This window comes from Brassica rapa, chromosome A05 (assembly GCF_000309985.2).
Source record: "Brassica rapa cultivar Chiifu-401-42 chromosome A05, CAAS_Brap_v3.01, whole genome shotgun sequence".
Classification (NCBI taxonomy): domain Eukaryota; kingdom Viridiplantae; phylum Streptophyta; class Magnoliopsida; order Brassicales; family Brassicaceae; genus Brassica; species Brassica rapa.
Window position 1 is genome coordinate 13,865,902 of NC_024799.2, and position 15,191 is coordinate 13,881,092.

The following is a 15,191-nucleotide window of genomic DNA, read 5'->3' on the forward strand; positions in this document are numbered from 1 at the left end:
GAAGCAAGCCCAGAAGAGTCCCACTTGTGTTCGTCGTAAAATCTCAACGGAAACTCCGATTGAGACGAAACGAAAAGCGTTTCGACGAGGATTCAAAAGAGAACCCAAAGGAGGACATTCCTGAGGCCTTACAGGTCGCTATGTAGCGAGTGGAGAGTTGGCTTGAGCTCGGTCACTACGTAGCGACCGAGCAGTGTGTGTGCTCGGTCACTACGTAGCGACCGAGCAGTGTGTGTGCTTGGTCGCTATGTAGCGACCGAGCAGCGTGTTCGTGCTCGGTCGCTACGTAGCGACCGAGCAGCGCGTGTGCTCGGTCGCTACGTAGCGACCGAGCAGCGTGTGTGCTCGGTCGCTACGTAGCGACCGAGCCGTGTGCGTGCTAGGTCGCTATGTAGCGACCGAGCAGCGTGCGTGCTCGGTCGCTACGTAGCGACCGAGCAGCGTGTGTGCTTGGTCGCTACGTAGCGACCGAGCAGTGTGCGTGCTCGGTCGCTACGTAGCGACCGAGCTGTGTAATCGTTTTGTTGTGTTTCCTTTTTCCGCGATTAACGTAGGGGTTTTTCAGCGGTTTTTTTGGGAGAACAAGTTTTATCCTTCCGAAATGTTTTCGGAAAACGTGTTTTGGTAAAACCCTTACGCATCGAGATTTGTTTACGGGGTTTTGATAAGATTTATCGTTTCCCTTCTTGTTTACAGGGAGAAATCGCGAGCTTGTTTTAGTGCTCTTCCTGTGGCGGAAGGTCGCGACTAAGTTTTCGATTTTGTTGAAAACTACGGCGTTTGCGTAAGCGTTGGCCATAGGAGCAGTCAGTGCTGCGAGTTTGTCTTTCATATATCCAAACATCGTTTCGATCAAGCGTTTTGTGGCCATGAGTAAGAGTAATCCGTAACCCCCCCTCCTTCTAGCGCCAAACTGTGGGAACCAAAATTCGCACTGTCGATTTCCGTTTAAATAAGGAAACTAGGAAAACCCTAATTTCCCAGAGGTCCCGGATCTCTGCGAGAGCCAACGACAAGTGATCGAATATATGCGGAAATCATGAAAAAATAACAAACGAGTTTAGAGAAAACAATAGATCTTATTTCGAGTCCGCGTAAGAGCGTTGCGATCATTACAAGAGAATACAAAGGCTTTGGCCGCAGGGGCCGTCAGCGAGTTACCTAGTTCTAGCAACATAAAACCCTAATCCTAGTTGAGTCGCAGCTCGATAACAAAGGACGAAAAAGATATCTAAAAGGCTTGGATTGATTTCGGACTGAACCTTGTTAAAGGCTGCCTACGTACCCCTTTCGAGGATCAAGCCGAACGTAGTTCAATTGATAGAGCTGGACAAGAGATCAAACTGCCTGGGCGAGTTCGTCTAGTAATTGAGTGCCAGTCATAGAAACCAAACTTGTCGAGAATAAGCCTAAAGTTTCTAAGTGCAGAGAATTCCGAATCTAAAAAGTTCCCCCTCTTGCTCCTCGCCTAGGACTCCTTATATACTAGCTCCAAGGTCGGTTTACGCTTTTACTCTTCTGCCCTTAAGCCATCATAGCATAAAAATGGAGATATTCCATTTTTCCCGATCTTCACAATTATCTTCAAAACTTCCGTATTTATCCGCGGAAACTTGACATTTATCCTTCCTTGTGGACCAAGCGTAAACCAGGCTGTGGTTTACGGGCTTTTGATTAGGAAAATCGTAGGATGGGCCTCGAGTCGTGTTTTAGGTCCCTTTGGGCCGTCTTCCGACTCGACACGTTTACTACGAGTTTTCCGCGGTTTCTGATCCGCGAAGTTTGATCGACGAATTAGAATGGCGGGAAACATGGACTGAGCTTGCTACGGTCTTCGGGAGATAGCATTCGAAGGTTTTGACGAGAATGCAAGAACTGGTGTCGTATTGACGTTCGGAAAGGTTCAATCGCTACACAGCGACCGAACTTTGGCTCGAGCCCGGTCGCTTCGTAGCGACCGAGCGGGACGAGCGCTCGGTCTCTACGTAGCGACCGAGCTTGGCTGAGCTCGGTCGCTACGTAGCGACCGAGCGGGACGATCGCTCGGTCGCTACGTAGCGACCGAGCTTTGGCTCGAGCTTGGTCGCTACGTAGCGACCGAGCGGGACGTTCGACCGATCGCTTGGTCGCTACGTAGCGACCGAGCGGGACGATAGCTCGGTCGCTACGTAGCGACCGAGCTTGGCTGAGCTCAGTCGCTACGTAGCGACCGAGCGGGACGATCGCTCGGTCGCTACGTAGCGACCGAGCTTTGGCTCGTGCTCGGTCGCTACGTAGCGACCGAGCGGGACGATCGCTCGGTCGCTACGTAGCGACCGAGCGAGACGGATGCTCGGTCGCTACGTAGCGACCGAGCTTGGCTCGAGCTCGGTCGCTACGTAGCGACCGAGCTGTGTGCATGCTTGGTCGCCGCGTATCGATCGAGCTTGGCTTGTCCGCGGTCTGATTTCCATACTCGAGCTTGTCTGCGGCCGATTTGGATACATGTTCGTTGCCTTCGGACAATCGGTATTTAGTGGTTCGATTGAGATTTGGACGATATTTTACTGCAAGGCTGTTCGTAAAGATATCTTTACGAAGATTACTTTTCGTAAAAACGGTTATGCTGATTTTTACGGACTTTCAGACATTGATTCCGTCGTGACCGATTTTGACCCCAACAGGCTGTCTATGGCTTGTATGCGATTCTTTTATCTGTTAGTCATGGGTAAGAAGTTGATATTTGAAGAGCTTTTCGAGTATATGTTTGGGGACAAACCATTAGAGAAAAAATTATTTGTGAATGGGAACTCTTTAAATGGTTTTAATTTCTGTATTTAAAAAAAAGCTTTATGACATCGTATATACCAATCAATAACTAAGCTGTATGATTTTTATTATGGTTACACCAAAGTTGGATGGTAATAGCATTTTATGTAATTAATCTAATGAAAGAAGAGCATTTTGTTTATGGCTATGAGAAGGATTCTAAAAATGACACCTAAATAATGACATTTTGGTTAATCACACATATGATATATGAGGTAAGGTTATTTTATAATAGTGCTTCTCAAATAATATAAAAAGGATATGGTTAGTGGATCAAAGTAAATTAATAGGTGTGACAATAATGTAATTTTTCTAGGTGAAAAAGGGTGGTTTATATGGCACACTGATAATCATTCTTGGTGAGCCACGTAAGCATATAAACCTTATAACAAAGTCATTTTAGCAAGATTAAATTGTAATTAATATAAAATAAAAAGTTATACTTCATCTATATTATTTTAAGAGGTGTTTAAAGTTGCTATATAAAATAACATTAAATAAAACTAATTTAACCAAGAAAAAAATATAATATTTTATAATATTTTGAAACAAAATCAAAATCTTTAAAAACCAATTAAACTGATACAGTGGGAGTATATTTTTTAAAAAACAAATTTTCAAATAATATACAGGAGATATTAAAGAATCACCGAATTAAATAATTTCATAGTTTAATATTTTTACATAAAATATTCAATCACAAATTGACACATTAAGTTGCGTAGATAATTAAAACACTTCAAAGGGATATTAAAATGTCTGATTCGACCAAACAATCTCGACGTCTAGACTTCTGTTCGAACCATCATCTTTCTTGCTTTCGTTACTTAGGCTAAAACTTCCACTGTAACTCCCTTCTGTCAGCACTTTATCAATTGGGATCCTCACCTTCCCCAAATTTTTCTGTGATTTTGAAAACACCATTAGCTAAAGATTCTAAAAAAAATTATTTATAGTAAAAAATTTAGAAAATCAGAAACATACGTCGCGGAAAATGTTGTTTGATTTGCATACGATTTCTAGAAACAGTCCTCTAGGAGGAACAGCAAAGTCCCATGTGAAAGATTCCTTCCAAACCGGTGAGCTGGTGCGTTTCACAACCTGAACCGGTTCCGGTTAGAATCTAGTTTTTAACCTGTATCAAATAAAATCAAATTAAATCGAAACAAACCGAAGGTACCTTGGTTTTCTTTTTGGGGCAATTATCGATGATTAAGCTACAAAACGCGTTTGTGTTACCCATAGAGCGTTTCAGATTATCTCCGCGTTTGATTGCCACCGTTAAACTTCCCGGCAAACAATTCAAGAGACTGTTCCCTCTCTCGTGGAAGCTTCGCTCCGGAGATTTGGATTTCATCATCAGTTGCAGCATCGGAATCGCCTCCGCTGCTAAAACCGCCTGAGACCTCGCCGTCTCCGTCGGCATCGTTCTCCACGACTGTCTCAGCGTGTGGATCGTGTCTAACGCCGAGTCTCTCGCTTCTTTATCGCCGGATTTCAAAGCTCCGATTAAGTGAGGGATACATGCGGTTGCCGCCTCCGATGATCGGAGTTTGGGAAACGTCGTCAGAACTGCGTTTAGCGTTCTCACCACTTCCACGTTTATCATCGCAGTCGTCCATAACTCCCTCTCCATCGCAGCTGCAGTGGAAGGTGAGTCAACACTAACAGTGTCTTTGATTTCAAAACCAAAACGGAAAGATCTCGATTTGCAAGCTTACCGGTTAAAGATTTGATGATTTCACAGGAGACATACTCTTGAAGTGTATGATTAGAGAAGAGAGATCTGATCATTAGAGCTGCTTGAGTAGAAACTTGTGGATTAGATGATCTAAGCATCTCTTGAACCAAACCCACACCACCAGCTTCTGCCATAGCTTTTCTGCTCGTTCTACTGTACATTGCAAAGTTCCCTAACCCACACATCACAACCATTTGCATCTCTTCGCTTGGTTCTTCCACGATCAAGCTGATTAGTGCGCGGCACGCTAAGGCCGAGTCCGTGGCTTTAGCGATTCCTTCGTGTTGAGAGATGTCTCTGAGAGCCATAGCCACTAGGAGCTTTGCGGATTCTGATCTTGTCTCTATGTCTAGTATGTACTCTGACAAAGGAGTTATTACAAGCTTGCAGAGTTTTGTCTCCCTGACCTTTGGATTGCGTAATATCAGTTCGACTAATCTTGCAGAGAGTTCTTGGCAATGGTGTGATCTTAGCAGATCAAGTAATGCGTCGAGCGCACCAGATTCGGACATTTCTACAACACTTGACGAGTCTTTCTTCTCGTGGATGATCAATGCGTCTATGGCTAAGATCACTGTGCTCTCGGCTGTTGAGAAGAGCATTTTTGCGAGAACTGATACAGGTACTGTAAAGTAATAGTGTTCTGGATTGAATCTGAGAATATTGCTTAATATGAAAGCTGCTGATTCCCATAGAGATACAGGAAGCTGAGGATCTTCGTCGATTATAACTTTTGAGAGCTCTTGGATCCCTTCGGCGTCAGCTACTTCTTTAGTCCATGTAATTGACGATTTCTCCAAACCCATTAAAGCTGTCTCTTGTAAATTTCTTACTCGGATCCCGGCAAGCTTCACAAGAGGAACAATGAGATCCTTGGTCGCAATCTCTTCTTGGAAACGTTGCGATTCAAGTAGAGAGGTCAGTAACTCTGCGGCTGCGTGTTGAACTGTTATTGATTCGGACTCTAGCAATGGTATCAAAGGCGTAATGATTGCTGAAGATGCCATGTTTATTGATTCAAGAAGCATGGGTTTCTCCAAGATGTTTGCTACTGCTTGTAAACCACCGAGGTGGCCTTGAAAGTCCAAGTCTTTTCTACGCAAAACCAAGAGGACCGGTTGTACCATTTTTATCGCCTCTTGGCTTCTAGCAACAGCACCAACGTTTGTCAAAACTCTGAAAAGCTCTGCGATTACAGAACACAAAGAGCTTGGAGAATGTGTGGAGAGTTGACCAACGCATTGCTCGATTATCCCCATTTTAATCAGATCCATTTTACGTGGAGTGTTGTCTTTAGCCATTTTTACAAGACAAGAAATCGCACCCTCGCTGATTACATAGTTTCCAGAAACCACAAAGCCAAAGAACATGTTCACACAATCATGTTCTTCTGCAGCCTCTGTGTATCTTTTGCTATCCAGGAGTCTGTTCACTGCAACCATCCCAGCTTCTACAGCAGTGCTTGTTCCTGACCGGATTAGTGATATAATAGGTACCATGCAATCTGCGGCGGACGAGCTTTCTCTCAAATGTTCACTGGTAAATAGAAACGCGCATATCCTCGCAGCACTTGTCTTTGATTCAAGCGATGAGCTCTCTGAATGTAAAATCTTGTAGATGTTGTCCAATGGGTTTCCTTCAATACAATTAAAAATGTCTGGCCTTGGACATTTTGCTATAGTTAGCTTCACCAAAGCAGTTAGAGCAATATCTCGTTCACTCTCCAACGTAGTCCTCAACATTTCTACAAGTGGGGAAAGTGCTTTCCATGCTGATTCTGAATCTCTTATGTGCTCAGAGCTAAAAAGCTCACGAAGAGCTCTTGCGGCACTGTAGCGGGTACTTCCACAAGCAAGATGAAGGATTCCTATGAGCTGCTTCATGGAACTTAAAGCTGTTTTGTGATGTGTGATTTCCGGGCACTGAAAGAGTGATCCTAACAGTTCACAAACGGTGAGCTCGGTCGAATCTTGAGGACTCGAAGAAAGGTACTCGGCTAAAGCAATGAGACCTCCAGCTTCAGCGATAAGTAGTTTACTTGAATCTCCCCACTCTGCAATATTACTCAGAAGCCGAACAACTACTGGCAAGGTTTGTTTGTTTGCATTTGGTTTTACGAGATTCACCAGCAAAGGGATACTTTTCTGTGTCAGTGAACCACGTCTTAGTCTTTCATCTTTGAAGAGTGCCTCTAAAGTGGCCTCACAAGGCTTTTGTAATAGAGATAGCTCTTCTGCCAAGGCATAAAGATTCCATGTTTCTGATTCTGTGTTTCCAACCGAGTTTATCAGTGCTTCCACGATATCTGAATTCATTATTTCTGCAATGATTTTATCATTCCTGCTACGAACCAACGCTGCCAATATTTGTGCAGTAAAATATCCATCAATCGTTTGGTCAGATTGCATGAAAACAGCTAGAGTTGGCACAAGATTTGATACTGCTGGGGACGAAACAACGTCTGGTTCTTGAGACATAACAGCTAGGAATGATAGAAGAATCCATTTTTCTTCGGAATCCGAGACTTCCTCCTGCAAAAATAAAGATCGTAATTCAGCAACACCAACACTTGCCAAAAATAGAAGAAAGCTAGTAAGTATCCTTATGTACCTGTGTGTTGAACTTATATCTTTGAAGCTTCTCTGCAATAATTTCAAGTCCGTTGTCTTCCATAACAGTAAGAGTGTTGTTGGGATGAGAAGAGCAAAAAATGGATAGAAACCACATAGAGATTGTGCTTCCCAAGACAGTTACTGGATCAACCATGTCGGAGTCGCCCATCTTTAAGCACAAGTTGTTTGCGATGAAAGATCTTGGTCTTTGAATTTCAACTCTATATGAACAGCATAGAGAGTTCTGCTTTGACATATCAAGAAGACTGCTTACTAAGCTTTTCGAATGCCCTGATCTTCCAATTACTTCAACGCATAATGTTTTGTCCTTCTTCGCTGCGCATAGAAGCAACAGAGCTCCCCCAACTTTTATTTCAGGACTAGATGAGTTGGTTGTCCTGTTAGCCAAGGAAGAAATTGATTTCGATCGTGTGACCAAAACTTCACCTAGCGCGACAAACTGTGTCTTGCAGAAGCGAGACAAAATATCTATTGCTTTATCTTGCACGAGAGGATGACCATCAGCTACACATCGGACGAGAGAGTCCAAACTGGAAGGAGCTTCGGTGAATGCGGAAAAGGGGTTATGCGAAAAGTTAGCACCATACTTAGCTTTAGCCAGCAAAGAGAGTACTTCCAAAACATCTATAAAGGCGCTGTTGTTAAGGTCAGTAGCGTTTAAGAGCTCAATGAGTTCAGGAAGACACTGATCATTTCCTTTAAACACATCGTTAACCTGGAAATGCTTAAGTAAATGATGTAGAGCTTGTGAAGCATTTCTCTTCCCTTGTACTGTTCCTTCTCTTAATATTCTTGTCAAAGCAGAAACAACATCATCAGCTAATGCCTCGGCTGCAATATTTGGGTCGGAAAGAAGGTTGGCAAGAGTGGACATGGGGTTCTCTGCTGACTCGATCGGGTTTGTTTTTGCTGACTTTATCAATGGTCTGATCACTTCGACTTCTGGACCGGATAACTTCTTTTGTACAATCTTTTTCTTTGTTGGATTGGATAGAGAACCAATGGCGTGGGCTAGTTGCGTTGCAACGGCGTGAGTGTTTCCGCTTAAAAGCTTTGTGCATGGACTATCATTCTCATCAAATCCAAGACCACCACAAAGGTCTTTTCTTGAACTGAATAAATCAGCCAAGACAGAAGCTGCGTTCTCTTTCATCTTCTCGTTGGATGAGGCAAGTCTTTGGACAAGTGACCTCAATCCATTATTAGCTGCAGAACCCTTGGTGACAAATTCCTCCAACGAAGCCGATGCAAGAACATGGCCTAGAACTCTGATCAAATGAGTCTTTGATTTAGGAGCATCTCCGAGAAACAAAGCCTGTACTTGCTCGATAACACTTGGGTCAGCTGTTTTAATCAGTTTCAAAAGCGTATTCGCTGAGTTCTCTTGTGCTTTTGCTCCACCGTTTTGTAGAAGCCCCAAGAGTACAGGAATAGCTCCTGCTTTCTCAACGCAAAGACGTATTTCCTCGCTGTGACAACACAGGTTCCAAAGGACACGGACCGCGTCGTCCTTTGCCTTGTGCGATACACCAGTCTCTAGTATCTGCAGTAATGGAGGAATCCCGCCTGCCGAAGTAACAGCCCATCTACTTTCTTCCACCTTGTCAGTCAAGATCGCTAAGAACTCAACTGACAGTTGTTGATGAAGTTCGCTGGACAACCCAAGAAACGGTATGAGGATTTGAATCCCTTCTCTCTTCCCAATAGCTTCCCAGACATCCTCATATTTGCATAAATTTGACAAACAAGTTATCATCCGTTCACGTGGATCTCCCGTGGCCAAGATTGTTAGCCCGACTAAAACCCTCTTAGTGTCCACATTATTGAGTGATTGTGATACATCAACATTTCCATATAGACTTGACATAGCTTCCAAGATACGTTCTTGGATCAATTGAGTATCTCGGGGCTTCAGTAGTTTCACTAGTACTCCTTCTGTTAGTGTTAGATCCAACGTTACTTTATCATCGTGACTACTTGGCTGAAACTTCCTCAGAGCATAAGCAAGAGCTCCAAGAATGTCAGCGATGGGCTCAGTGAGGCGCGGAGACAATGATAGACCTCCAAGGTACACAATCAAAGCAGACATTCCTCCGCATAAGTTTGCTAAAGCTTGTGTTCCATAACTCTGTAAGACACGTTCATTTTCTTCATCTACCGGCGAAGTAACCACTGCGCTAATCAGAAGGTGGATCCCATCCAAATCTCTAGCCACATTCTTAGCTTCTTCTGACTTCGATGTGATGGCTTCTAGAGCATTGACTACACTGGCACGAACGACAAGGTTGATTTCATCACCTAGAAGCTGAGCCAGAACTTGCACAGCACCTGACTCAACTATTTTTGACACGCTAAAAGGAAAAGTCCTAATGAGACGAGCTAAGAGAGAAGCCGCGTTTGATTGAGATGCCGCGTTACTAGATTGCAGAAGCTTTAAGATGATGTCGACTCCGCCATCTTCTAGCGTTACTGTCCAGAAACAGTCTCTATCGCCGCATAGATTTCTCAAAGCTCCAACCAAATATCCTTCAACTGTTTGGTCCTGCTTCTTTTTCATCTTTAACTGATCCCATAAACTCGGTACGACGCCTTCCGTGACAAATATCTTAGTACCAACAGTATCATCATCATCCATTCCACACAAAGAAACTTCATATATGGCCTCCGCCGCTGCTCTTCTTGCGTCCACAGAGTCAGATTTCAAGAGTGACAACAGCGGCGGGATACATCCTCCTATTAGTAGTTTAGAACGCATGTTTTCGTCTTTGCATAGAACGGTCAAGATTGAAGCGGAATTGAGTTTTGCCAAAGGGGTTCCGTTCCTGACAAGTGATATGAAGGATGGCATGGCGTTCACGTTTCGTCCAATTATCTTTCTACACTCTTTTTTACCTTTTGCTAGACCGAGAAGACGAGCGCTGCTGAGCTCTTTCTCTTGCGCCGTTGATTTCTTGGCATGAAGTTGCTCAATGAGACGTGTGATCGTGTGTGCTGCTTTCTCTATATCATCAATCTCAGGCATCATTGTTTTATTGTTGTCCCTTCACGCAAAATCACCCATCAATTAGAGCAATGTAGAGCAGCAAAAGTGGATGTATTGGAAACATATCAATATACCTCTGCCTAGGAGAAGACACCGAAGGAGTTTCGTGCTGATTCATTGAGGAGGGAGGCTTTGACATCTTCTCCTTTCTGTAAATAATAAAACTTCAAGACTAATGGATACTAAAGAAATATGACTCCTGTTCTTGCAGTAAATTTTTTTTGCTGTTTCCTTTGTTACTTAAAAGTCATTTTCTTTGTGTCACTTCCAAAAATAGATTCTATCTAGGCGAATGGTTCCAGTATATTTAAAAACCTCTGATTTTGTTATTTTATATAGTGTGTTTAATCTTTTTTGTTTTTCTCATTTGATTGGTCGTGTTGATAATTCTATATATGATATACACGTAGAACTCAAGAAATCGTGTTTTAGATGATTTAGGCCTTGTTCATTTTTTTTTAGTTGGATGTACATTTAGAGTTACCATCTGAATGGATCTAAATATTGTTTGTGTTTAAAGTTTATTTCTACACCCGAGATATATCTTCTAAGATAAATAAACAAAACACACGTAATGCTTATCAAAAACTAAAACAAACAAATGCAGAGTTGTTGAAAATGTGTTTTCTTTTATAAGATCCAGTTTTGAACCTTTAAAACGTATGTGTTTTTATTTATTTATGTTTAAGTTCCAAATTGTAAAGGAAGATTTGAATCCTAGACGTCGCCACGCCAATAAATCCAACATGCACAAAACCAGCTGTGTCAAGAAAGTTATGTTTATATAGTTTCTCCCCAATCATCAAATAGCTGATGTAAAATGTAAAAATCGTAACACATATTGAGTCATTTAAAACGCAACGTCAGATTAACTCTTTCTAATGAATTACCTTTGATTCCAGAACGTTCCACAATTCCCTCCTCCTAGGCGCAGCAAACGCCGCTCCTATATTCAGATGTTGCAGTTTTGCAATGCGTGATGATTAGTTTGAATCCTGGTTTCTTACTGAAAAGAAAACATCACGACACCGTTGCAACTTTTTTTGTTGTACATGTCAATTCTTGGCGAGTTGGATTTAAAAAGACTGTTAAGGATTTTACCTCTTTTGACGTTGCAGACAAGAATCGCTGGATAGGTTGTGTGACCAATAAAAAGAGTGTTTTAAAGGTTTGACAGAGAGGAGATTTACGGTGCAAATCGCTCTATCATAAATCCCAAAAAAAGAAAAGTTCTTCTTAATTATGCAACTGTTTTAAAAGATAAAACAAAAACTATTTACGTAATTTCCTGAATTTTCTCCAACTTTCACATCTTTTTTTTGTTTCCATTCCCGGACAATTTGTATCAGAAATCTAATTTAGTAACATTATATATTGTTTTCGTTGATAATGAATTTTCTTGGAAAAATTGTTTTTTTTTTAATGTATGCATTTCTCTTTCTTTTTGTCTGCGAGTAGAGGCTTTAGAAAAAGAAAAGCACCAAAAGTGACAGTTTGAAAATTCAAATTTGTTTTATCTTTTCTCGGCGTCTGAGATTCGAATTCAAAAAGAATACCCAACACCGATACACACCACAAAAGAGTTGACGTGGCATTAACTTAATAGGTCAGTGATGCATTCTTCGTTAGTCAGAGACACAGGAATTTAAATTTAGCTACGCTCCAGGATCGTTTTTTATAAATTCAAAATACCATTCCTTCATTTAAAGTCTTCTCTCTCTCTCTCTCTCTCTGGCAATTAAAACTCAAATTTCTCGAGGACTGGAGATTTAAACCCTTAAAAGAATGTCGAACACTAATCAGAATCGGCGGCCTTCGTCAGTGAAACCAATCTCTAACACGGCGGTTATGGCCAAGAAACGAGCCCCACTGGGTAACATCACTAATCAAAAGAAGGAGTCACAAATCCCAAATTCATCTGTTGATTTTGTAAGTATTGGTGAATTTTGCCGCAACCTTTTGCTTCCTATGTGAACAATTTTGTTTGTTTTTTTTTTTCTGGTTTTAATTTTATTTTTCTTAGGCGCATTGTTCGAACAAATCTGCGAAATTGAAGCAGGCACCAACACAACCTGTTTGCGTTAATGCTACTTCTTTGCTCTGTGAGCAAACCCAAGCGTCTTCTTCTAGCAAATCCGATGATGAATCTATGTCAATCGACGAGACAAAGTCTACATGTGATTCCTATAAGAGCCCTGGAGTCGAGTATATCGACAGTGAAGATGTTTCCATCGAGAGGAAGGCATTTAGCAATCTATACATAACCCCGAGTTCAGAGACAACTAACGGTCTTTTCTCTACTTTGATTATTAGTTTTTTTTTGGGTTTTTTTTTCTGAATTTGTTGTTGGCTTGCAGTTAACTATTGCAGAAGATATGTATTGTCTGAAATGGAGAATAAGGATAAGTTTATCAACATCGACAATAACGATGCGGATCCGCAGCTCTGTCCACCGTTTGCTTGTGATATTTACAATCATCTTCGTGCCGCCGAGGTGAATATTTTTTTTCTATTTTGATCGAGAATGTGGTAAGTTCTGAATTTGTAAATATATGGTATAGGCAAAGAAGCGGCCTGCGGTTGACTACATGGAGACAGTTCAAAAGGATGTAAACTCTAGTATGCGTGGAATCCTAGTTGATTGGCTTGTTGAGGTGAATTATAGTTTGTCAAATTCAGATATGTGATGGCTTTTGTCAATCTTGCCAAATGTGTGAGTAAAATTTTTTTTGTTTTGTTTCTTCCAGGTATCAGAAGAGTATAGGCTTGTACCTGAGACGTTGTATCTGACAGTGAACTACATTGATAGATATCTATCTGGCAATGTGATTAGTAGACACAAGCTTCAGTTGCTCGGTGTGGCATGTATGATGGTAGCAGCGTAAGAAACGGAAATTTTCTTATCGTCTTGTTTTATTGTTCCTTTCTGTTGCTTAGGCAAAATCTAATGATGCTAAATTGCTTAAATGTTTCAGAAAATATGAAGAGATATGTGCACCACAAGTCGAGGAGTTCTGCTATATCACCGATAATACATATCTCAAGGATGAGGTTTGTCTTTTAACAGGATTTTGATTAATGAGAACAAAATCCAGTAATTTAAAATCATCGATTTTGTTTGCATGTGTTTCTTTTGGCTCTTCTTGCAGGTTCTTGACATGGAATCTGCTGTTTTGAATTACTTGAAGTTTGAAATGTCAGCCCCTACAGCCAAATGTTTTCTAAGGTTAGCAAAGATGATTGCTTCTTATCATTACAACTAGATTTTGACCTGGTCTATTTTTGAAATTAAATAAATTCTTCTTATATAATTTATATATAAGATAATGTATAGGATGCACTAAATCGTACCAAACTGAAAAAAACCCAAAATTAAGCTGAATTTCATAAATAACCGAGCATATCAGTATCCGAATTAAGGATCAAATGAGTACTTAAATTTTTAAAATACAAATTATATACCCTACTAAACATAACTAAACCATTAAAAAATTATACTATTAATGAAACTATATGTGGTAATGATCACTTCATGTGTAAACATGTTTGAATAATCTGTCTTATATTTATGGAATAATTTATTGTTAGAGTAATTATATAATAGATTATGGGAGAATAATAAATGAGTTCATTTAAATTATGTAAACTATTTATATATTTAGAGAAATATAAGGTAAGACCAAATAAATAGTTAAATCTAATGAAATGGTCTAACAACCTTGTTTAATTAGACTTTTTTAGGACTCCTTCTCTTTTAATAATATTGATATATATCTCATACAATATTACTAACCCCTTGAATCTTTAAACTTGACATTCAGACGCTTTTTTCGGGCTGCCCATGGGGTTAATGAGGCTCCGTGTATGCAGCTAGAATGTATGGCCAACTACATTGCGGAATTGTCGCTTTTGGAGTACACAATGCTCTCTCATTCTCCTTCACTTGTTGCTGCTTCTGCCATTTTCTTGGCTATGTATATTCTAGACCCAACAAGAAGACCGTGGGTATGTATTTGTACTTTGTCTAGACAGTGCTTACTTTTAAGGATCAATGTAGTAAAATGTTTGATTCTTTTGGTGAATCAGAATTCGACGTTGCAACTCTATACGCAGTATGGAGCGATGGAATTGAGAGGATGTGTGAAGGATCTTCAACGATTCTGCAGTAACGCTCACGTCTCTACTCTTCCTGCTGTAAGGGACAAGTACAGTCAACACAAAGTAAGTTTTGTAATTCTTTTTAAGAAGTGTTATGATGTTGATGTTTTTTTTTGTTTATTAATGGGTTGACTGTTTTTTTTTAATTGCAGTACAAGTTTGTGGCAAAGAAGTTTTGTCCATCAATTATCCCCCCAGAGTTCTTCAACAACAGCTGCATTGATCAATTTTCGAATTAACTTAGTTCCAATCTTGCGTTGGATTGTCTGATTGTTGTTGTGACCATTTATATTTTTTTCATAAAATAGCTATCTATGTTCTCACTTCGAGAATTTCATGATTAGTGAAATCATAAAAATGGCAAAATTATTTAGATGATTAGATGAATATTCGGTTATGATAAGATGATTAGATGAGTATTGGATTTTGATAAGTTGCTTTTCATGAATAAGTCAAATATCAATCAGCATACTTGATATGATATATCTACCGGTGCCGGAGCCAGAAACTTTTTTTATTGGAGATATAATTTTTTTCAAATAATATTTAATATTAAATAAAGTGATAAACAACTGGTATTTTTAAATAAATATTTTAATTATTTATATGATTTAACATATAACTTAAATATTTTTAATCAAAAATGTGTATAGTATTTGTACAGAAATTAACCTAATCATGGCTCATGGGGAAATAATAAAAACTTACATCTCATCAAAATAGTTAACCAATGAAAAATATATAAAATAGTTATTTAACACGACTGAACAAACCTCTTTAAATAAAATACAAAAATGCATTCAATATT

The 15,191-nt window shown here is 40.2% G+C and overlaps 2 protein-coding genes across 3 annotated transcripts; one reads left to right on the forward strand and one right to left on the reverse strand.

Moving 5' to 3' along the window:
- Nucleotides 1-3,446: 3,446 nt before the first annotated feature.
- Nucleotides 3,447-11,603, reverse strand: LOC103868730 (protein CELLULOSE SYNTHASE INTERACTIVE 2). Of its 2 annotated transcripts, none has more exons than XR_633019.3 (8): nt 11,327-11,602; nt 11,116-11,231; nt 10,300-10,374; nt 7,160-10,223; nt 4,530-7,080; nt 4,048-4,449; nt 3,793-3,943; nt 3,447-3,711 (listed from the first exon to the last, which is right to left on the reverse strand). XR_633019.3 is itself a non-coding variant. In XM_009146802.3 (8 exons), exons 3-8 carry the CDS (start codon nt 10,362-10,364, stop codon nt 3,559-3,561), a joined length of 6,411 nt encoding a protein of 2,136 aa, XP_009145050.1. In that variant the 5' UTR covers nt 10,365-10,374; nt 11,116-11,231; nt 11,327-11,603; the 3' UTR covers nt 3,447-3,558. The 2 variants fall into 2 exon arrangements, 1 of the variants encoding a protein (XP_009145050.1); XM_009146802.3 differs by having other exon boundaries at nt 3,793-3,909; nt 3,989-4,449; nt 11,327-11,603.
- Nucleotides 11,604-11,744: 141 nt separating this feature from the next.
- On the forward strand, nt 11,745-14,802 carry LOC103868732 (cyclin-A1-1). The gene is made up of 10 exons (XM_009146803.3): nt 11,745-12,154; nt 12,249-12,513; nt 12,583-12,719; nt 12,787-12,879; nt 12,973-13,106; nt 13,201-13,276; nt 13,375-13,451; nt 14,047-14,230; nt 14,312-14,446; nt 14,536-14,802. Exons 1-10 carry the CDS (start codon nt 12,011-12,013, stop codon nt 14,620-14,622), a joined length of 1,332 nt encoding a protein of 443 aa, XP_009145051.1. The 5' UTR covers nt 11,745-12,010; the 3' UTR covers nt 14,623-14,802.
- Nucleotides 14,803-15,191: the final 389 nt, after the last annotated feature.

What these genes read in the sequence shown, in the direction of transcription:
- LOC103868730 (XM_009146802.3), bottom strand. Translation starts at nt 10,364, where the DNA reads ATGTCAAAGCCTCCCTCCTCAATGAATCAGCACGAAACTCCTTCGGTG. An exon ending in GTGTCTTCTCCTAGGCAGAG is followed by an intron (nt 10,224 to 10,299) that starts GTATATTGATAT and finishes TTTTGCGTGAAG; the next exon opens with GGACAACAATAAAACAATGA. An exon ending in AATCATCAAATCTTTAACCG is followed by an intron (nt 4,450 to 4,529) that starts GTAAGCTTGCAA and finishes CTTCCACTGCAG; the next exon opens with CTGCGATGGAGAGGGAGTTA.
- LOC103868732 (XM_009146803.3), top strand. Translation starts at nt 12,011, where the DNA reads ATGTCGAACACTAATCAGAATCGGCGGCCTTCGTCAGTGAAACCAATC. An exon ending in GAGTTCAGAGACAACTAACG is followed by an intron (nt 12,514 to 12,582) that starts GTCTTTTCTCTA and finishes GTTGGCTTGCAG; the next exon opens with TTAACTATTGCAGAAGATAT. An exon ending in ACAAGTACAGTCAACACAAA is followed by an intron (nt 14,447 to 14,535) that starts GTAAGTTTTGTA and finishes TTTTAATTGCAG; the next exon opens with TACAAGTTTGTGGCAAAGAA.